At 51.4% G+C, this 23,562-nt stretch overlaps 1 protein-coding gene across 2 annotated transcripts in view; it reads left to right on the forward strand.

Annotated features, from left to right (window-relative positions):
- Positions 1 to 550: 550 nt before the first annotated feature.
- The window catches only part of NADK1 (NAD kinase 1), a 28,842-nt gene continuing 5,830 nt past the window's right edge, over positions 551 to 23,562 (forward strand). The window contains exons 1-3 of one of the 2 annotated variants that reach the window (XM_086798279.1): positions 551 to 964; positions 1,553 to 1,736; positions 3,243 to 3,356. In XM_086798279.1, coding sequence (XP_086654405.1) covers positions 926 to 964; positions 1,553 to 1,736; positions 3,243 to 3,356 — 337 coding nt within the window. In that variant the 5' untranslated portion in view covers positions 551 to 925. The remainder of the gene's footprint in view (positions 965 to 1,552; positions 1,737 to 3,242; positions 3,357 to 23,562) is intronic. The other variant, XM_086798280.1, reaches the window with a different exon arrangement.

Below are 23,562 nucleotides of genomic sequence, written 5' to 3' on the forward strand. Positions count from 1 at the left end.
TATGCAACCTTGCTTGTGGAAGCTATAACTCATGCTTGCTCCATAAAAGGACATCATAAGTGGTCTGATCCCATCGCATGGTCTAACTCCCTACTTTGGTGTATCTTGAGATTTTGAGGGATTCTATGTTGCCTCTTGTGAAGCTAACCTTATCAAAGGCATGCAATGATAGAAAAACCCCGCATTCCGTTCAATTTCTATATCCTTGTAAATTTTATTGGAGACTTTTGGTTGAAGTTTGCCAGTAGTGGTAGCAGTTCTTATGGCTACTTTGACTGGATTTTTTAATCCCTAAGAAATTTTCTTGGCTGTTGGTTGAAATTTTCCATGGGAGTGCTCATGCCTATTTTGACTTAATTTCTAAATCCGTGTAAAATTGAGTGGAGACTTTTTCAAGCACTTGGGGCATTGTAGGGACAAGAAGCACTTAGAAGTTAGGGATGGATGGCTGAATATATGTGTTGACGTGGATAGACAGGTGGATCCATTAAACACCTTTAGGACAGAACTGGCCGTTACATAAGAACCATTAATATTTTTTTACTTCCAAGATGTTTTCCCCTGCCGATCTACGGCCCAGATCGTCCTACTTGGAATCAACGAGAATTTGACGCCATAGCTCCAGCGTCGACATCGCACATAATTTTTTTTTTGTTTGATCTCCGGCCTGCGAATCCTACGGCTTTGCGTACACAGAGATTTGAGCTCAGCTATGGCTTTTGGCCTCTGTGTTTTATAGGGGTTTCCTCACAAACTGCATTCAGAAAGCTCATTGGGGAGATTTGCACATAGCAAGAGTGTTCTTTTGGCTCGCTCTGTGGGTTCTAGGTTTTTTTTCTGTCCTCTTTGTATTCTAAGATTTTGTCAAATCGAGCCCCTGCCATGGCTTCCACGGGCTCATAAGGAGAGTGCATATCCAACGAGGATGAGCTCCTCCATCTCCCCCCGACAATTGATTTCACAGGTTTTTCTCTCTCTCTCTCTCTCTCTCTCTTTTCCGTCAAAAGAACAGTAGGTTTTTTACTTCCTTCACAAGCTGGGGTCCTTTCTGTGTGTCGAGGTTTCCTAGGCTGTCAAGGCACTGCCATAGCCATGGCCAATAGGCTACACGTTTTTTTGGGGAAAAAGAAGTAACCACCGAGCTTAATTTTGTGTGCTGCAACACACGAGGGGCCTCCTCTTCATGATTTCTTTTATGTCTCAAGAATGCCCATGACATAATGAGGGCTTCATTCATTCATGAATGCTATAGGGAAGTTTTTATGTGTACATCTACGAGATCTTGATTTTATATTATATTAAAAGGAAAGCCCTTAAACCCTAATGGGTTTTGTGGTAACGCGTGATAATTTTAATGGGTTTGGGGTTGATTAGTTATAATCTGTATGAGTGTCAGAGTGATTACTGATAATTTTACTGGGTTTTGGAGTGATTAGAGAGTACTTCAATAGCTTCTTTGGGGCGATTAGAAAGTGTTGAAGAACTATGCTTATTTTAGCTGTAGCAGCTAGCTTATTTTCTTTTGTCTTTTGTTGTTTTGGGCTTCTCCTAGTCTTCTTTCGGAGGGAGAGAAGAGGTTCTTGGCTCTGACAGGGAAGATGGCAAACGTGGACGAGAGGCATGGAAAGACCTGGCATCATCAATCCGATCTGAGAAAGTACTACAAGAATTTCTTCAGGAATCGGCACCTGGATCCATGGATGATCATCTTGTAGAGTTCTCTGAAGCGTTAAGAAGTTAGTATTTTACACACCTTATTATTATGCAGAACTCTTCTTGCAATCAGACTGTCCTTTGCTAAGTGCACTTGTTTTGGAACATTTGTTGTTGTGTCACTTGTGCGATGTGCTGACATTCATCAGAAGTGGAGGTTTCTTAATGCAGGCTTTGTGATATCTTTCTGTACTTGAAGGTGTGGGTGCACATATGTGCATCCTATTTGACTATTTTCATCTCTTAGGTGCTTGAGCAATCTTTCACGTGCGTGCGTCATTGTCACCTAAAGGCATTTTTATTGAGAATTTTATCATTCTTAGCTTAGGTTCTTAAGTTCCAAAAAGGAGGAATGCAGTGTTGTTTAAGTATGTTAAACCCCTTGCTAGGTTTGCAAAATGGTTAGGAATGGATTGGAGGAAAGCCAGACGTGTAAGATAATTGTGGCTACTTGACCCGCACTCCCACCACATTGTACATGTTAGTGTGAGAGGGCATGGCCTGAGATTGCAGGAAGCATGCCATGTCCATGTAAAACTCAGATTGTGGGTTGAGACGACTGATTATTACATGTAGCTTTGTCTACATGGTACGTCAGTACAAAGGCTGCATATTCTGATTGTTGTCCATGTTATCTTTACTTCTGCCATCTGCAAGTCACTCACACCTGCTGTGATTGTTGTGATTTCTGCTCAATGGTATGTTGTACTTGATATAGGGCATGTAACCCCATGCTGCCGTGAAGCATAAGCAAAATACAAGGGTGATGGTGCTAGTAGCAACACCACAACCTGTTTGTCATCCGTTTAGACTGCTGTCATTGGTAGTATAGACCCTAGTTAAGGGTGGAGGAGAATGGGCAGTGCAGTTTCACTCCCAACTGTACTGAGGGTTGTGTGGTAGTCAGGAAGGGTCTTCATTAAGCAAGTGTTGAAGGGTCAGCCCAAATAGGATCCTGGTGAACCTTGAAGGGCTGTTTTGGCTCAAACCTGTCCTGACCTGCTTCAAAACTGGTCGCCCATCTGTACCCATCCCCTTTGGAACTGCATATTTGCTCAACATGCTCCCTTTCCAACGCTCTCATAGTCCAAATGTCTTAGGGTTGATGGCCCTGCTCCTAGTCTAAGTTCTTTGAATACCTAATAGGCCTGCCAATGAATTGGACTCTCCTACACCGTAACCCTAGCATGATGTTGGGGACGTGGGAAGGAGAGGCATCCTTGATTCTTTGTCATTGTTATGGGTCTTGAACTGAGTCCTCTGGTGGAAGACTTGAACAGCACCATTAATGGCATTGAATGCATTGAAGTGTGCATTCTTAGTGAGTCTATCCATCACCACAAAGATACCGCCATGACCATGTCAAGTGACTCGTGCAAAAGGAATTCAGTTGTGTCCACAAGAAACCTAATTATCTTTGTGTGTAATTGGGTGGATGATGGAAAGTAGATTCCTTAGCTATGTTGGTTCTTCCATTTTTGAAGTATGAGGTGATTTTTGTGCATTAATTTTGTACATATTTTTTATAGCGGTGGCAAAGGCTTTGAGATTTGTTGCTGAGGGCAAAGCACGAGCATTGGAGGAGGCTGCTGAGTGGAAGCGGAAGTATGAACTTGAATGCCTGCGGAACAAGGCAGCTGAAGGTATATAGTCTTCCTTTACATTTTGGTGTTAACTGTGCTTTCTTATTTCCTTTTGGCCTGCCCTTGCAGAATGTAGGTGTTAGTGATGTATTGTAATTTTGTCTAAGGACTTCATTTATTCAAGATCGTTATGATAGATATTACAAGTTTAGTATTTCATACTTCATGGAGTATGCTCATTGCCAAATTGAGTGGAGAGTTTCTATATGTTCTTTTGTTCCTGCTCTTTCATTTGTTTGTGGATTTAATCCATAGGTATGTGTGTTCTCGTAGAGAAGCACACAAGAACAAGATGTGCAAGTACACAATGTACAGAAGAACACACACGCAAGTAAAGAAGATGAACTCCACGAGTTGTATGAGCAGATTCATTAGCAATTGAAAAAAAGAGGGCTTTAAAATCATAACTAAAGCCCAAGACTAAATCCCTAGTTGACACATGGCATATGATCCAACGGTCACAAAAATCAAGACTACCATCAGAATGCCACCAGACTACACATTTTATATATATATATATGTCACAATCCTTCTCTTAATGGAAATGTGGATGCAAAAAGTAATATTATACCACAAAGGCTTTTCGAAAAGCTTCAAACTTGTTTCTTGGCACCTTGCAAGTGCCAAGGCCCAAGAGAGGAGGGCTTGAGAGCAATGAGAGCTTGAGTTTGAGAGGCTAGAGGTATGAGAGCTTGAAACTTGTGATGGAGAGAAGGTTGGAGGAGAGCTTTTTGAAGGGAGGCCAAAGAGTCCAAGGCACCTACCCAAGGCCAAGTTCCAAAGCAAGCAAGCCCCATAACAATCAAAAACAACCATGAATGGCCGTTTTTCAAAAAAAAAAAATTTGGGGGGGGGGGGTTCGGATTGTATGATATCGTATCGTACGCATTGTACTATGCGATTGTGTCGTACGGCGTACAACAGTAACTACGGGCTGGCCACACAGGCTTATGGGGCTTCATGGGCCAAAGCCACGGCCCATGGGCTGCCCCACATGACCCAAAGTGTAGGGTACCACCCTACTCCATGCAATCTACATGCAACTACATGCTTTTCCTCAGGTGCCTGGCATCTGGCTTCAAGCCGAATACCCGGAACACCTACCATCATTCCAAAGGATGATTCGCAGTACGATTGGCACTACCTCATGTGTGGGACTTGTATACCTGACTTTGGATGCTTAGAGTGAAACCCTGGCTGACTCCATCGGGACTGGGGTGTAATGGAGTAGATTTGGTACGCACATGCACATGGGGGATGGGGCCTAGGCACGTGGGATTAGGGTCATTTACATGTGTACTTTTGGGAGCCTTGGGCTATATTAGATATAGGGCTCATGGGCATTGTACCTTTTTGGTCATATTTTACTCTATAGACATCTATGTCTTCTTGGTGCTCATGCCCAAGCTTCCATGGTGACCTTTACGCATGTATTGGACTCCATGTAAAGGATGTCCCATGTCTTGGACTCCATGTGAATGGCGTCCCGTGTTCCCGACTCCACATTAACGAGTCATCCTCTTCCTCCCTTCTTTCATTGGTATTAGAGCTCATGCCTTTGATCCATTTTCTTGAATTTTCTTGAGTTTTCTTGATTTTCTTGATTTTCTTGAATTCTCTGCAAATCTTCTTAGAAATCTTGAGTCTAACAAGGAATTGCTTCAAGCTTGGAGGCTATGGCCAAAATGGTGATCAATTCTTACATATTTGGAAGCATGTGATAAAAAATTGGACCAAACTTGAGGCAGTGGATCAAATTTTGTGGGAGGCGGATAAGTTTTGGCCAAGTTGAGTGTGCTGTGAACAACTTTTGTGTAGTGTGGACCTGCTCTTCATCTTCCCTCTTCTTCCCTTTCATGTTTTTGAAATTAGGGTGGATTTGGAGCAACATTCATCACCATTGAGCCTTGGAATAGCTTTGAGGTTTCAATGGTGCAAATTGATGGCCACACACTCCTACAGCCTCATGGCGCAAGTGTTAATTCACCGGCTGTGTATGAGCTTGTAGTCTTCAAAGTTTGTCACAATGAAATTTCTTCATGTTGAGAGCTTGTATGGGCTACAAAACGTGTGAATGGCTTAGTTGTGGCTACAACAAGTCCAAAAACAGGTTGTGTGTTTTTCTTGAAGGATTGGGGTTCAAGATTCACAAGTATGGCTGCAATCATGCTTGGGAAAGACATTCCAATGTGTAAGCTTTGCATTCTTCACTTCAATGCCTCAATTTCTCATGATTCTTGATATTAGTGTTTCTTATGAAATTAGGGCTTCTATCACATTTCTAAAAAAATTTCTTTAAGATTCTTCTTCTCCACGCTTTGCTATACTAATTTCTTTAAGATTCTTCGTTTCCAAACTTGTGACTAATTGTTTGCAAAAGCAAGAGATTGCATGAATTTTGGCCTTTTCTTGAAAATTAGGGTATACACTCACACTTTTGGGAATCGAGGGCATTATATTAGTGCATATGGCTTTTCTCTACTCATTCACATTCTCATTACATAACAATGGAAAAGAAATTAGGGTTTATTAATAAGAATGGGATTTTTGGGAAATCTTCAAGATTAGGGTTTCTTTTGGGGATTTCATGGAATTCAATGCATATCTCATTCCCCTTAATCTCCTTAATCTTTCCATATATTGCTTGATGTGTTGGAAATCTCATGCATGAAGCCATGATCATTGAGGGTAATTTTCATTGATTTTGGGTATCTTTATGCCTACATGGTCCAAACCCTTGCTCTTGGATTTCAAACTTGAGTAAGAGGGTTGGAAGAGCTTGGCTCGGAGATCGGCAAGCTTCAATGTGCTTCATCGACAATCATCTTGTTGGTAATTGCATTTGAGCAAAGCAATGGCACATGGCACAAGTTAGTAATTGCATTTGGGGCAAAGCAATGGCACAAACAAAGTGAAAAGGATTGCAATTGTTTTGTATATGCATATTGTTCATGCTTGGGTATTGTTTGTGGTCAATTTTGGATTGAGATCCACTAGCAATTGCTTAAAGGTCATGCCGAAAATTCTTCAAAATGCAATGCCAAATGCTTATCTTGAGTCAATACATGCTATTCGACATTGATAAGATCATTTGTGGTTAAGCTTGATACATTGGAGACTAGTGGGTAGGTAGTGTAGAAAAGCTTAATTTAGTCACAAATGGTATGGGCTGTTTTGAAGGGGTTTAGAGTGTTAGATAGTACTACTAAAGAGCTTTCTAACAAGCATTAGAACCCCCGAATCGGAATTTGCAAAGGTGGTGAACTTTGGCATTTTCCATTGCATTGTTTTTGGGACAGATTGTACAAAACCTTGGCCCAGTCATAAATGCCTTGAGTTGATGGAAAAGTGATCATATAGCATGAAAGTACATATCACGATCTTTCCAACAAGCCCAAGCATGTTCGGTTCAGAGACCGTTTGATCGATCAACTCAAAGCGATTGACTTTTCCACTGATTAACTTTGGTCAACAAGGACAATTGACTTTTCAGATATGTTTTCACACATCCTTGATCTACTCATCAAGAGAATTTCAATGACCCAAAGATCACGCAAATCAAGGTTCATTTGAGTGGACGGGCGTGCGGCACAAATCAGCGCACATCCAAAGTGGGATCTAGGGTGGCATACGCGTTCTTCTCTTCATTGTGGATGTGGCAAACTAAAGCTCATCAAATTTGGAGTCCGTTTGAGCAAAATACAGCCTATTTGATGTTTTGGCAGTTTTTGACTGCATAAAGCAGAGTATTAAACTCTAATTTTGTCAAGAGGGTTTAGGGTTGCTTGGAAATCAATCATGGGGCTTCAATCCTCACCCTAGCATCCGAGTATGTATCTGCAAGTTCACCAACATCAAGTTTCGTCTTCCATCTTTAGCTAACGTGGGCTTGCAAACAAAGGAGGTGGATGGTTTTGCTTTGGGCACTACACCATCTATTGATGTCTGTATCTTGGGTATGATGACTTTGTGGAAGACATGGATGCTTATGTTCATGAGAGACTGGACAATTGTGCATCTACTTTGCGTGATGCTCATGGTGTGGACATATGTGATGCTCATGCATTGAGTAGTGTTTTTTTTTTCCCCATGAAAAGATCCTTTCATTAGTTATAAAAAGAAAAAAGCCCAATGGGCTACAAACCCTCTCCTGCTCATAAGAAGGCAGAGCAGAGATCCAATCAAGGCAGCTAGGGAGACTTTCCCTAGGTGCAGAGAAGTACAAATAAGTGAGAGGCTATATCATACAATAGGAGGGGGGAAAATCCAAACAAGTGCCAGCGGGGGGGTACCCGCGTGTAGAGTATAGAAAGGGCCGTTGCGCCAAGTGGTGTGGAAGGCCTGGCGTCGCAAGAGCGTTCGATCCGAGTCGCCCCGGATGCAGTCATACTGGCCTCGCAAGCTGTCTTGCCAACAACTTAGGAGGTCACACTCAGGATCGCTCGTTGAAGCTCCCGCCCCTCCCTGCTCGCGCTACCTGCACACCTGCGTCCCCCGCCTACCTGCCTGCTCGTCCCCTCGCGCCCCCCTCATTGCTCGCGCCTCCCCTTGCCCCCCCCCCCCCCCCCCCCCCCCGCCTGCCTTCGCTTCTGCGCCCCCCTCCCTCGCTGCACTGCCCGCCGCCCCTCCTATTGCCTCCCCGCTCGCCTTCGCTACTGCGCCCCCCTCCCTCGCTGTACTGCCCGCCGCCCCTCCTCGCCTTCGCGCCCCCCCCCCCCCCCTTCTTTCGCGCCCACCTCCCCTCTGCAGCGCCCCGACCCCCCCCCCTTCCGCCAGCTCTTTCTCCACCCCACCCCTCTTGCGCGCAACTCCCCCCCCCCCCCCCCCCCTAGGGCTTCTCCTTCGCCGCTTCACCCCCCCCCCCTTTTCTTGCTGACTTCCGCCCCCAGGGGGGTTTTTCCTTTTTCTCCGGCCTTCATCTTCCGCCTCTCTGTGTGCAGCTCGGTTCTTGCAGGATCTCCGCTTTCGCCTCGCCTTCGCCATAGCTTCAGACTCTGATGGAGGCTCCTCCCGCTCGCCTCAGAGGGACTCCCCCGCAGCCTCCTCGCCCGCCCCTGAGGACACCCCCATCAGCTTTTCTCTTTCGCCAGAAGAGGAAGCGAGCCTCACCGCAGAGGTGGAACGCCTCCAGGCTCATTCCACCATCTGCCGTATAGTCGGCACTCACCCCAGCAGAGGGGAGATCCGGGATCCTCTCCAGGCCCGCCTTCTTGCAGATGTGGGCAAGATCCTGGACGTACAGCTACTGGGCCGTGGACATTACCAGATCGAGTTCGAGACCGCCCAGAGCGTGGCCAAGGTCCTTGCCATGAGTCCCCTTGACATCAGGGGTGCTCGGGCTTTATTCAGACCTTCGCAGCATGGCTTTGACCCAGTAGCGCGGCTGAGCAGGGAGAGCGCCTTTTCCATGTTACAGTTGGCTTCCCTGGACTCCGTCGGGAGTATCTTCCGCTTCTCTCTAGGCTAGGAGCGTTGGTGGGCTCGGTACTAGAGACTGGCCCCACAGCAGCTTCAGTGGTGGCCAGAGCAGCTGGGCTACCTTCGGTCAGAGTTTTGGTGTCTGACATCTCCTCCCTTCCTAAGGTCATTCAGCTACCTAGGATAGGGGGGGGATGGATTGATCAGAGAGTGGAGTTCTCGGGGCTCCCGAACCAGTGCTTCATTTGCAGGCAGGTCGGTCATCTGGTCAAGGCCTGCCCTCGCAGGAGACCCTGACCCTCACCACAGCAGCAGGCCCCTGATGGCCCGCCCACAGATGCGGCTCGGCAGGCTGCCTCCGGGACACCTGCTCAGGCCACAGAGACCTCGGAGTGGCAGCCTGGACAGAGGCGCCGCCGAGGGAGACAGCCACAGCAGCCCGCCCAGAGACCGCTGCAGCAGCAGCCACAGTCTCAGTCTCACTGGGTTCCCGTGAGGAACAGCTTTGCTCCCCTCCAGGAGGAGACCCCTGCGGCGACGACTGAGGACCAAGAGATGCCAGCACCCCCTCCTTCACCCCCCCACCCCCATCTCCTCCCACCGCCTCGCTTCCACCTTCGCCTCCTCCCGTCCCCGCTCCGGTTTCGGCAGCGGCTCCCTCTCCACCCCCCTCGCCCCCCCCTTCTCCCCCCCCCGCCTGCCTCACCTTCCCGGGAGGCCCTGGCAGTCCCCTGGCGTTCACCTGCAGTCTGGAGGGCGCTGAGCACCGACCTTGCTTGAGCACCTTAGAGGAGACCTACCATGCCGATTCGGGCTTCACGGATATCATCTATCCGCAGTCGGCTGAGTCGCCTCGGCTTTAGACAGCGCTCGGAGGCTTTTGATTACGCCTTCACACGGCTTTTTGGAGTAGAGAGCCCTCATGAGCCAGCACCCATCCGAGTTCATGTAGTGATACCTCCGGCCCGCGGGGAGGAGGCACTTGATTCAGCGGTGGCCTTCTCGTTCCCTCTATGTGGCCCTTGCAACCGGGAGTGGACTCTAGAGCTCGCTCTTAGCACTTTGAAGACTCAGGCGGTTGAGTTTTCTCATCATGTGAGCGATCTAGAGGTGACAGATGTGATAGGCCGACTATGGGAGTTGGCTCATTTTTTCTTGGATCTCGGGAGTGTGGATGCCTCAGGGATTCGTCATTTGGTCGTTCGCATAGTGGCAGACTTAGCACGCGACCCTGGATATGTATGTATACACGAGGTTGCTTTGTCAGAGCGGGAGGTAGTCGCCATGGGCCACAGCCACTGGCGCCTGATCCGTGATTCTTGCAGTACACCGGGTGGGCAGATTCGCAGCCGCTTGGATGGGGACTACTCTCCATCCAAGCCGCTTGCGAAGGCCCACCGTACGGCTGAGACAGCATTCACCTCAGCAGGTCATCCATGAGGATCATCTCATGGAATGTACAGGGCCTTGGCGGAGCACATTTTATACGCTATCGTGGTTGCTTGAGGCAGGAGCTACAGAGATGCCTGGTTGGTGGCAGCATTGATATTTTGATGATGCAGGAGCACCACTTGGGTGAGAGCAGGATCCGGAGATATGGTTCGGTGATGCCTGGTAGATGGGGCACCTTTTGGTCCACAGGGTTTGGTCCTTTGGGTGGACAGGGAGGAGTATGCATGGTCATTGCAGATATATGGTGGCAGGCCATTGTGGATCGAGGGATCATTGTGCCTGGTAGAGCATAGTATGTCATTCTGAGGATGCATGATGAGCTATTGGGCGTGCTCAACGTCTATGCGCCCAATCATGCTAGTGCCAGAGCAGAGTTCTGGACCTAGGTTACGGATGCATTGCCAGAGGCCGCACATTGGTGTGTCGGGGGGGGGACTTCAACATGCTTGAGGACCCGGCCGATAGGGTGGGAGGCAGTCATGTTACAGTGCACGGCACGGAGCTTGCAGCTTGGGACCGGTTTTGCATGTCACTGAGGATCACTGATGCATGGCAGCATGGGGTCTTCTCCCGTTATCAGGACAGTCTTAGTTTCTCTCGGTTGGATCGTCGGCAGGGAGGGACTAATCTATCACGGATTGATCGCTTTTATGTGGGCGACTGGTTAGGGGAGCGAGGGGGCTCCGTCGGCATTCTCGCTGGCACCTCATTTTCAGATCATGCGCCAGTTATCTTGACATTGGAGGAGAGGACACGGGAGCCCAGCTTGCAGTTGAGGATCCCAGAGAGGGTACTTCCAGATCCCAGTCTCGCTGAGGACATTGAGAGGATCTGGCATGATAGTCAGTGCTCTGACTAGGATGCAGCAGGCCAGTGTGCCCAGGGACTCATCGAGCTTAGCTCTTTTTTGCACGCTGCAGCTTTGACACGGCGGGGAGAGATTCGCGAGCGGGAGCATCGGCTGAGACGCAGCCTTGCTTCGCTACAGCGCCTTAAGGAGCAGCAGCCTGTATGTGAGTGGGTGGCGTCACAGCTGAGCCAGGCACGCCAGGAGGTTAGAGAGGCAGAGGAGCAGAGACATGAGTTTTACTATCGTCGTTTGCGTCTCAATGGACGCAGCTTGGTGATAGAGTGACTGGGGAGTTTTTTGAGATCACTGGATCCCGCCATGCTCGAGCAGGAGTCCGTCAGCTTGGTAGACCGGATGGATCGGTAGCTACTGAGCCCGGGGAGATCAGAGCCATTGCCACTACATTCTATAGAGACCTGCTTTCAGTGGAGCCAGCCACTGAGGATCGAGATGCTTGCAGACAGGCTATGTGGGCCCATGTGCAGAGGAGGGTCACAGATCGTATGCGTACAGTTCTTGGTGCGCCTCTTTCAGAGATTGAGCTTGCCAAGCCCTTGAGGGTCCTGCTACGACATAGTTGCCCAGGGGAGGACGGATTGACGCCGGCCTTTTTTATGCGCTATTGGGACCTTTTGGGGCTAGGCCTCGGCAGGGGCTTTCAGTATGTTTTGGACACTGGGGTGATGCCACAGGGCTTTTCAGAGGGCTTGATCTTTCTTATCCCCAAGGGGGAGGGAGTATCAGATGATATTCGGCATTGGAGGCCTATTACGATCCTCAATACTGTCTACAAGGTCTTAGCAAAGGCCTTGAGTTTGAGGATCCAGCCCTTCCTGGGGGAGTTGATTCATGCTACCCAGACAGGATTCGTCAAGGAGCGCAGTATCCTTGACAACATCTTTACTTTCTGGGAGGCGACGGCCCGAGCTAGATTTCTTGGCGAGGACTTGGTCGTGATGGCACTATGCTTCGCCTGGGCTTTGAGCCAGGATGGATCAGAGGGGTGGCGGCTCTGTATTCCACAGCTCGTAGCCAGGTGTTGATTGCAGGAGGACGGGGGCCGAGTTTTGAGCTAACCAGATCAGTCTGGGGTGTCCCCTCGCCCCTTTTCTTTTTCTCTTCTTTGCGGAGGCTATGAGCATGTATTTGACGGCAGAGGAGGTTGGTTTGAGAGGACTCCAGCTTCCAGTCGGGGGGGGACCTGCTCGATGCTGAGTTTGCGGACGACACAGGCTTATTTTTGCATGGCCAAGAGGCCAATCTTCTTCGGGCAAAGCAGTCGCTCCAGGTTTTTAGTGCAGCTTCGGGAGCATTGATCAATTGGCGCAAGACAGTGGCCTTTTGGATCAGTAGTGCTCCCACTTCGGCATGGAGCTCGGACCCCGGTTTTAGATGGATTCCTCCTGGCACAGCAGTGCGGTATTTGGGATGCCAGATTGGACTAGATTTGTCACCTGAGTAGCAGATTGCCCCGCTTCTTCTGAGCATTCGGAAGAAGCTTTTGTATTGGAGTACAGCTCGACTATCCTTGGCTGGGAGGGTGGTGGTGGCAAATCAGGTGCTGTTAGCGACCATGTGGTACATTACGTCTTGCTGGATCTTCTCGAGCTCTTGCATCAGCCAGGTACAGAGGCTGATTAGGAACTTTCTTTGGTCTGGGCGGGACGGTCAGCCAGCCCGGGCAAAGGTTGCATGGGCAGTTATTACACTTCCGCTGGCTCAGGGAGGCTTGGGCATTATAGATCCAGTCGATCAGAGTAGAGCCTTATTGGGGAAGCTTATTGTTCGGGGGCTGCTTCCAGGCGCTGAGCCTTGGAAAGAGCTTCTCTTACAGCGGCTGCAGGCTCGGGCTCCCCCAGCAGGGGGCACTTGGGCACCAGAGATTCGTTGGATCTTCATAGAGATGAGGAGGACAGGCCTCAGTAGAGGATGGGAGGACAGATTTGCTTTGAGCATCGTGAGAGCTTGGGAGCTGCCGAGACCGGGGCGCTCTCAGCGACCTCCTCCTTGTGTTGAGGAGCGGGCCAGACAGCCGCTCATCTGGAGCCCAGCGGTTCGCACAGAGCAGGGTCATATGCTGGGTTCTCGGCCTCGTCTAGCCTGGGGACCTTTAGCGGCAGGCCCAGCACGTAGTTTTGGAGACTGGCAGGCCTTCTGCAGTCTCCCAGAGGAGATCCAAGTGGAGAGGCTGAGTCACTTCAGAGGGGGGTTGATTATGAGGGATGATATTCAGGAGGCACTCACAGAGGAGTGGTTCTCGCCTTTCGAGCTAGTGGCCCCACGGTGGATGGGAGCCTTTACACAGTTGGAGATCTTGATTGCTGTCAGAGCTTGCACTGAGGATGGCAGATACCTCTACTATGAGATTCAAGATGAGGGCAGACTTCAGAGAGTGGAGGTGGAGTCGCCTTTGGTTGCAGAGTGCACCTTTCAGAGGATACGGGTAGTGGCCGCCGCTTCTCGGAAGTGGCATATTGACCCCGACCCTGCAGATATGCTCCCAGATTGGCGCATATGGGCATATGCAGCGCGCCCCTTGGCCCGGCTACAGTGGGACCCTGGGGAGTACGAGTGGCATGATCCTTATGCATCCCTTGAGGCCACAGAGATCACCTTTTTCTAGTATACTGTTCGGCTGGGGCGGCATATTTTGACGGCGAGGAGGATGGTCTCTCAGCTGCAGCGGGGCATTGGCAGCTACAGGGACTCTCACAGGAGTTCCTGGAGGATTTTTGGGCTCGGCTCTGGGCTAGTCGACAGGCCCGCAGGATCTCGACTTTCCAGTGGCTGGTCGTCCACAGGGGCTCAGCAGTTGGCACCTGGCTTGTTTACAGCGGTCTTCTGGCGGCCTGCGTCCGATGCGGCCACCCTATGGAGACACAGAGACATTGCCTTTGGGATTGCCCTCAGGCACAACAGATTTGGCTGCGGATGCTGCGTATTCTCGCCCCCCTCTCTCCAGAGGGTATGTTTACGTGGGGTGCCACTGCTTGGTCGACTTCGTCAGGGCTTGCTATGGGCTATGAGATGGAGCAAGACAGTTAGGCCATCAGATTCATTAGGGGCCAGCCTCGCCTGGTTCCGGCACCGGATTTCTCGTCCGCCAGCTGGACACAGGAGAGGGATTTACGATGGGAGCTCCTCAGCAGCCTCACCATCTGGTTCACCTGGAGGGCTCGGTGTTTCACGGCCTTCGAGGGGAGACTGGAGCCACCAGCAGAGACTGTACGGGGGATTTGGCAGGAGTTGATCCACACCCTGCGAGGACAGTATGACCGCATCCGGGGCGACTCGGATGAGGCGATCTTGCGGCGCCAGGCCTTTCACACCACCTGGCGCAGCGGCCCCTTCTATACCTTACACACGGGATCCCCCCGTTGGCATTACAGGCCACCTGTTTGGCTTCCCCCCCCCCCTATTGTATGATTTAGCCCCTCAGTCCTTTGTACTGATGCTTGTATTTTGCAGCACCTAGGGAGAGTCTCCCGGGCTGCCTTGCTGTATTCACTGCTCTGTTTCTCTTATGAGCAGGAGAGATCTTTTGTAGCCCTACGGGCGTTTTTATATAACTAAGAAAGGATCTTTTCTCGAAAAAAAAAAAAGTCATACTGGCCTCGCAGGGTGTGAATCAACTCCTGCCAGATAGCCCGAACAGTCTTTGCTGGTGGCTCTAGACTCCCCTCAAAGGCCCTGAAACAACGGGCTCTCCAGGTGAACCATATGGTGAGGCTGTTGAGGAGCTCCCATCGTAAATCCCTCTCTTGTGTCCAGCCAGTTGTCGAGAAATCCGGTGAAGGAACAAGGCGAGGCTGGCCCCCAATGAATCTGATGGCCTGGCTGGCCTGCTCCGTCTCATATCCGAGAGCTAGTCCTGACGAAGTCGACCAAGCAGCGGCTCCCCACGTATACATTCCCTCTGGAGAGAGGGGGGCCAAAATGCGCAGAATCCTTAGCCAAATCTGTTGCGCCTGTGGATAGTCCCATAGGCAATGTCGCTGTGTCTCCAATGGGTGGCCGCATCGAACGCAGGCCGACGGAAGGCCACTGTAGACAAGCCAGGTGCCAACTGCAGAGCCCCTGTGGGCAACCAGCCACTGGAAAGCTGAGATCCTGCGTGCTTGTCTGCTAGCCTAGAGCCTGGTCCAAAAATCCTCCAGGAACTCCTGTGAGAGTCCTTGTAGCCGCCAATGCTCCGATGCAGCTGGAGAGACCGTCCTCCTCGCAGTCAAAATATGCCTCCCCAACCGAACAGTGTACTGGAAAAAGGTGATCTCTGTGGCCTCGGGGGACGCATAAGGATCATGCCACTCGTACTCGCCAGGGTCCCACTGGAGCTGGGCCAAGAGACGCGCAGCATATGCCCATATGCACCAATCAGAGTCCACATCTGCAGGGTCTGGATCAATATGCCACTTCCGAGAAGCGGTGGCCACTACCCGTATCCTTTGAAAGATGCACTCTGCAACCAAAGGCGACTCTGCCTCCACTCTCAGAAGTCTGCCCTCATCTTGTATCTCATAGTAGAGGCATCTACCATCCTCAGTGCAAGCTCTGACAGCAATCAGGATCTCCAACTGTGTAAAGGCTCCCATCCATCATGGGGCCGGTGGCTCAAAAGGCGTGAACCACTCCTCAGTGAGAGCCTCCTGAATGTCATCCCTCATAATCAGCCCCCCCCCCCTGAAGTGACTTAGCCTCTCCGCCTCGATCTCCTCCGGGAGACTACAAAAGGCTTGCCAATCTCCAAAATTGCGTGCTGTGGTCCCCAAGCTAGACGAGGCCGAGAACCCAGCATATGACCCTGCTCTGTGCGTACCAGGGCTCCAGATGAGCGGCTGTCTGGCCCGCTCCTCCTCACAAGTGGGAGGTCTCTGAGAAAGCCCCGATCTCAGCAACTCCCAAGCTCGCAGGATACTCAAGGCAAATCTGTCCTCCCATCCTCTACTGAGGCCTGTCCTCCTCATCTCTGTGAAGATCCACCGTATCTCTGGTGCCCAAGTGCCCCTTTCTGGGGGAGCTCTAGCCTGCAGCCGCTGAAAAAGAAGCTCCTTCCAAGGCTCAGCGCCTGGAAGCAGACCCCGAACAATAAGCTTCCCCAACAAGGCTCTACTCTGATCAGCTGGATCTATAATGGCCAAGCCCCCCTGGGCCAGTGGAAGAGTAATAACTGCCCAAGCAACCTTAGCCCGGGCCGGCTGACCATCCCGCCCAGACCAAAGAAAGTTCCTGATCAGCCTCTGTACTTGGCTGATGCAAGAGCTCGAGAAAATCCAACAAGACGTGATATACCACATAGTTGCTAAAAGCACCTGATTTGTCACCACCACCCTCCTAGCCAAGGAAAGCCGAGCTGTACTCCAATATAAAAGCTTCTTCCGAATGCTCAGAAGAAGCGGGGCGATCTGCTGCTCAGGTGACAAATCAAGTCCAATCTAGCATCCCAGATACTTTACTGCTGTGCCAGGAGGAATCCATCGAAAACCCGGGTCTGGGCTCCATGCCGGAGCGGGGGTGCTATTGATCCAAAAAGCCACTGTCTTGCGCCAATTGATCAATGCTCCCGAAGCCACACCAAAAACATGTAGAGATTGCTCTGCCCTCTGTAGATTGGCCTCTTGGCCATGCAAAAACAATCTCGTGTCATCAGCAAACTCAGAATCAAGCAAGTCCTCACCCCGGACTGGAAGCTGGAGTCCTCTCAAACCAACCTCCTTTGCTGTCAGATACATGCTCATAGCCTCTGCAAAGAAAAGAAAAAGGAACGGAGGAGAGGGCATCCCCGACGGACTGATCGGGTGAGCTGAAAACCTGGCTACGAGCTGTGGAATATAGAGCCGCCACCCCTCGAATCCAGTCTGGCTCAAAACCCAGGCGAAGCATAGTGCCCTCCAGAAAAACCCAGTCGACTCTATCGCATGCCTTCTCAAAATCAAGAAGCATAACGACCAAGTCCTTGCCGAGAAATCTAGCTCGGGCCGTCGCCTCCTAGAAGGTGAAAATGTTGTCAAGGATACTGTGCTCCTTGACAAATCCTGCTTGGGTAGCATGAATCAAATCCCCAAGGAAGGGCTGGATTCTCAAACTCAAGGCCTTGGCTAGGACCTTGTAGACAGTATTGAGGATCGTAATAGGCCTCCACTGCCGAATATCATTTGACACTTCCTCCCCCTTGGGGATAAGAAAGATCAAGCCCTCTGAAAAACTCTGTGGCATCACCCCAGTGTCCAAAACATGCTGAAAACTTCTGCGGAGGCCTGGCCCCAAAAGGTCCCAATAGCGAATAAAAAAGGCAGGCGTCAATCCATCCTCCCCAAGGCAACTATGACGGGAGGGCTCTCAAAGCCTCACCAAGCTCATCCTTTGAAAGGGGCTCACCCAACGTTGTGCGCATACGATCTGTGACCCTCCTCTGCACATGGGCCCACACAGTCTGTCTGCAAGCATCACGTGCCTCCGTGGCTGGCTCCGCTGAAAGTAGGTCTCTCTAGAACTCAGTGGCAATAGCTCTAATCTCCTCGGGCTCAGTGGCTAACGATCCGTCCTGCCTCTTGAGCTGGCGTACTCCTGCTCGAGCATGGCGGGGTCCGGTGATCTCAAAAAACCCCCTAGTCACTCTATCACCAAGCTGAGTCCACTGAGAGGCCTGGTGATGATAGTAAAACTCGTGTCTCTGCTCCTCTGCCTCTCTGACCTCCTAGCGTGCCTGGCTCAGCTGGGACGCCACCCACTCACATGTAGGCTGTTGCTCCTGAAGGCGCTGGAGCGAAGCAAGGCTACGTCTCAAGCGACGCTCCCGCTCTCGTGTCTCTCCCAGCCGTGTCGAGGCTATAGCGTGCAAAAAAGAGTTGAGCCCCTGGGCACACTGGCCTGTTGCATCCAAGTTAGAGCTCTGGCTATCCTGCCATATCCTCTCAATGTCCTCAAAAAGACGGGGGTCTGTAAGTATCCTCTCTGGGATCCTCAACTGCAAGCTGGTCTCCCGTGTCCTCTCCTCAAGAGTCAAAATAATTGGCGCATGGTCTAAGAAAGAGGTGCTAGCGAGAATGCCAACGGAGCCACCACGGTCCCCGAACCTGTGGCCCACATAGAAGCGATCGATCCGTGATAGATTAGACCCTCCCTGTCGGCCATCCGATCGAGAAAAACCTAAGACTGTCCTGAGAATGGGAGAAAGCCTCATGTTGCCATGCATCAGTGATCCGTAGTGTCATACAGAATCGCTCCCAAGCTGCAAGCTCCGTGTCGTGCACTGTAACATGATTGCCTTCCACCCTATCGGTCGGGTCCTCAAGCATGTTGAAGTCTCCCCCAACACATCAATGTGTGGCAAGTCTCCCCCAACACACCAATGTGCGGCCTCGGGCAATGCATCTGTAACAAGGGTTCAAAACTCTGCTCTGGCACTAGCATGATTGGGCGCATAGACATTGAGCACACCAATGTGCTCATCGTGCATCCTCAAAATAACATACTGCGCTCTACCAGGCATAGTGACCCCGCGATCCACAATGGCCTGCTGCCATGCATCCGCAATGACCATACATACTCCTCCCTACCCACCCAAGGGGCCAAAACCTGCAGACCAAAAAGTGTCCCATCTACCAGGCATCACCGAACCATATCTCTGAATCCTTCTCTCACTCAGATGGTGCTCGTGCATCATCAGAATATCAATACTGCCCCCAACCAGGCATCTCTGAAGCTCTTGCCTCAAGCAACCACGATAACGTACATAGTGTGCACCGCCAAGGCCCTGTACATTCCATGAGATGATCCTCATGGATGACTTGCTGAGATGGAGGCTGTCTCAGCCATACGGCGGGCCTTCGCAAGCGGCTTGGATGGAGAGTAATCCCCATCCGAGCGACTACGAATCTGCCCACCCGGTGTGCTACAAGAGTCTCGGACCAGGCGTGAGTGGCTGTGTCCCATAGCGACTGCCTCCCGCTCGGAGAAAGAATCCTCATGTATGCATACATAGCCAAGGTCTCGCGCTAGGTCTGCCACTATGTGAACCACCAAGTGTCGATTCTCGGAGGCATCCGCACTCCCGGTGTGAAAGAAATGTGCCAACTCTTAGAGTCGGCCTACCATGTCTGTAATCTCGAAGTCGCTCACATGGTGAGAAAACTCAATTGCCTGTGTCTGCAAAATACTAAGAGCAAGATCCAGAGTCCACTCCCGGTCGTGAGTGCCACAAAGAGGGGAGGAGGAGGCCACCGCTGAATCAAGTGCCTCCTCCCCTCGGGCCGGAGGTATCACCACATGAACTTTGATAGGTGCTGGCTCATGGGGGCCCTCCGCTCCAAATAGGCGTGTAAAGGAGTAGCCGAAAGCCTCTGAGTGCTGTCTAGTGTCGAGACTACTCAGCCGACTGCGGAGAGAGGATATCCGTGAAGCAGGAATCGGCATGGTAGGTCTTCTTTGCGGTACACGAGCAAGGTCGGTGCTCAGTGCCCGCCGGACTGCAGTTGAGCGCCAGGGCACTGCCAGTGCCTCGCGGGGAGCTGAGACGAGCGGAGGGGGAGGAGGGGGGGAGAAGGGGGTGGGGAAGGAGACGCTGAAAATGCGGGAGCGGGAACGGGAGGAGGCGAGGGTGGAAGCGAGGCGGGAGGGGGGGACGGGGGAGGGGGGGGTGGAGGTGAAGGGGGGGGACTGGCATCTCCTGATCCTCAGTTTGCGCTGGGGTCTCCTCTTGGAGGGGAGCAAAGCTGTTCCTCACTGGAACCCAATGATGCTGAGGCTGTGTCTGCTGTTGCGTCGGTCTCTGGGCATGTTGCTGTGGCCGTCTCCCTCTACGGCGCCCCTGTCCAGGCTGCCAATCAGAGGTCTCTGTGGGCTGAGCAGGTGTCTCGGAGGTTGCCTGCCGAGCCGCATCTGTGGACGGGCCATCGGAGGTCTGCTCTGCTGCGGTGAAGGCCGGGGTCTGTTGCGAGGGTAGGCCTTGGCCAGGTGGCCGACTTGCCTGCATATAAAACACTGGTTCGGGAGCCCCGAAAACTCCACTCTCTGATTGATCCATCCCCCCCCTATCCTAGGTAACTGAATGACCTTTGGAAGGGAGGAGATGTCAGGAACCAAAACTCTGACCGAAGGAAGGCCAGCTGCTCTAGCCACCACTGAAGCTGCTGTGGGGCCAGTCTCAAGCACTGAGCCCACCATTGATCCTATCCTGGAAAGGAGCGGAAGGTACTCGCAGTGAAGTCCAAGAAAGCAAACTGTGACATGGAATAGGCGCTCTCCCTGCTCGGCCGCTGCTGGGTCGAAACCATGCTGTGCTTTTTCCCCTTTTTGCCAAAAGTGGCTGAATAGTCAAAAATAACAACTTATGTGCTTTTTCCCAGCTTGTTGGTCAAGACTCCTCTAGGTGCCTCCTTTTGGTTGATATGTGCATGTTCAGAAGGTAATAAGTTTGGCCACACTTTAATGATGTGTGAACTTGTCGCCTTAAAAATCAAACCAACAAATAAAATCCCTTGTAGTTCAAACTCTATTGCCATCTTTCAGGTCAAACTTTGCTAGTAAGTGCTTCAGCTTTATTCTACGGAAAATCCCCGTTCACACCTTGATTCCCGACAGAGTGTCAAACAATGTTCAAGACTGGTGAGAAGACCAAATTGGTGACAGCAAGCCCTGGCAGGACTTCCTCTTGGCTAGGATCTCTACGTGCACCTTGATTTTGGGAGGCCTGTGGCCCCAAAGTGCGAGATGGATCTTCACAAAGATGCGGGCTCGTGGCTTTAGCCGTGCATTTGAGGATAGATTTACAGCCAGTCTCTTCTGTGCTTGGGATCATCTCAGGCCAGCCCTTCACCAGTCCACTCCTATTGCATCCGAGGAGCGTCTCTGATAGCCTCTGATCTGGAATTGCTTGGTCCGTTGCTCAGTGGTCACATGCTAGGGGCTGGCCCTCACGTATCGTGGGGAGCTTTGAGCATGAGTGCCGCTAGGTCACTTGGAGATCGGCTTACGTTCATATAGCTACCCCTAGAGGCCCAGGAGAGGAGTCTCACTGGGATCCGGGGTAGGACAGACTTAGCCTCGACATTGATTCTTCCATCTCTCCGGAGTGTGCCCCCCCCCCCCCCCCCTCGCAGTGGTTGGGAGTGTTCACCATGCATACCTTTGGTAGTCCATGGTGCGGATGAGAGCGTTGCCTTACTCTCCTTCTCTATTGGACCTCATGGCAGCGGATTCTCTGGATCTTCACTATGGACCAGGCCCCCTCCCTCACTGTTACGTGAGGCACAGTTGCATGGGCCACTGAGACTGAGGCTGTTATGAGGAGGAGGCATGGCTAGGATCTCTACGTGCACCTTGATTTTGGGAGGCATGTGGCCACAAAGCGCGAGATGGATCTTCACAAAGATGCGGGCTCGTGGCTTTAGCCGTGCATTTGAGGATAGATTTACAGCCAGACTCTTCTGTGCTTGGGGTCATCTCAGGCCAGCCCTTCAACAGTCCGCTCCTATTGCATCCGAGGAGCGTCTCCAATAGCCTTTGATCTGGAATTGCTTGGTCCGTTCACCCAGTGGTCACATGCTAGGGGCTCGCCCTCACGTATCGTGGGGAGCTTTGAGCATGGGTCCCGCTAGGTCACTTGGAGATCGGCTTATGTTCATATAGCTACCCCTAGAGGCCCAGGAGAGGAGTCTCATTGGGATGCGGGGTAGGACAGACTTAGCATTGACATTGATTCTTCCATCTCTCCGGAGTGCCCCCGCCCCCCACCCCCCCCCCCCCTCGCAGTGGTTGGGAGTGTTCACCATGCATACCTTTGGTAGTCCATGGTGCGGATGAGAGCGCTGCCTTACTCTCCTTCTCTATTGGACCACATGGCAGCGGATTCTCTGCATCTTCGCTATGGACCGGGCCGCCTCCCTCACTGTTACGTGGGGCACAGTTGCATGGGCCACTCAGACAGGCTGTTATGTCATATGAGGAGGAGGCATGGCTAGGATCTCTACGTGCACCTTGATTTTGGGAGGCCTGTGGCCCCAAAGTGCGAGATGGATCTTCACAAAGATGCGGGCTCGTGGCTTTAGCCGTGCATTTGAGGATAGATTTACAGCCAGTCTCTTCTGTGCTTGGGATCATCTCAGGCCAGCCCTTCACCAGTCCGTTCCTATTGCATCCGAGGAGCGTCTCCGAGAGCCTCTGATCTGGAATTGCTTGGTCCGTTCACCCAGTGGTCACATGCTAGGGGCTCGCCCTCACGTATCGTGGGGAGCTTTGAGCATGGGTCCTGCTAGGTCACTTGGAGATCGGCTTATGTTCATATAGCTACCCCTAGAGGCCCAGGAGAGGAGTCTCATTGGGATGCGGGGTAGGACAGACTTAGCATTGACATTGATTCTTCCATCTCTCCAGAGTGCCCCCGCCCCCCACCCCCCCCCCCCCCCCCCCCCCCCGGCGCGGCCCCCCCGCAGTGGTTGGGAGTGTTCACCATGCATACCTTTGGTAGTCCATGGTGTGGATGAGAGCGCTGCCTTACTCTCCTTCTCTATTGGACCTCATGGCAGCGGATTCTCTGCATCTTCGCTATGGACCCCTCACTGTTACGTGGGGCACGGTTGCATGGGCCACTGAGACTGAGGCTGTTATGTCATATGAGGAGGAGGGTGGGGGACTCGCCCTTCAGGCCCCTCACGTTCGCATTTCTGCAGTGCCAGTCCCCCATCTACTGGTCACTGGACTCCAGGTTCTAACTAGAGATGGGAGATTTGCAGCAGTATTGTTGCATGACATATCTGGAGAGCTCGATGCAGTGAAGCCATCGAAGGCGCCCTCACCCCACCAGCGGGGTCCATCAGGAGCATTGTTGGCTCGATGTCATTCATACCCTCTGTGGACAATGGGGGAAGTTTCAGGGTGGTTCAGACTGCATGCGGAAGCGCCGGGAGGCCTTCTCGAGGATCCGGCGTCACAGTCCCTTTCTCACTGACAGTGGTGGTGAGCCCACTTGGCACTGTAGACCACTTGTGTGGTTGTTTCCCACTCCCCTCTCATTGTATGGGTTAGCCTTCTCCTCCTAGAGCGGACAGCCGGAGGAGAAGAGCATCCTCCCCCCTCTTTATGTTTCTTGACTTTCGCTTCCCATGTGGAGCCAAGTTTGTACTAAGCCATTATGGCTGTTTTTCTTGGTAACTAATAGAAGGATCTTGAGAGAAAAAAAAAGAAGGGAAGTCACATGCATGATTCTTTACCATTCAAATGTTGTCATTTGAATAAAGGGGCCATGTTGTGAACACTAATTGTTAAAAGGATAAAAAGGAGGTATTGAGCGTAAGATGTACAAGTGGGGAAGCAGTCAAGGCTCATGCAAAATGGAGAGAGGTTATTGTCATCCGTAAGTGCAGGCAGGGTGGCCCTGGGGACCCCCTCATGAGGGGTTGTGCCATCGTGTTTATTTTGACTTTTGTATGCTTTTCACTGATCTTTACAAAAACTCATACTTGATGTAGCCTTTCTAAGGAGAGATTTAGC

Source organism: Cibotium barometz, chromosome 5 (genome assembly GCF_041138505.1).
Source record: "Cibotium barometz isolate CiBa-2024 chromosome 5, ASM4113850v1, whole genome shotgun sequence".
NCBI lineage: Eukaryota > Viridiplantae > Streptophyta > Polypodiopsida > Cyatheales > Cibotiaceae > Cibotium > Cibotium barometz.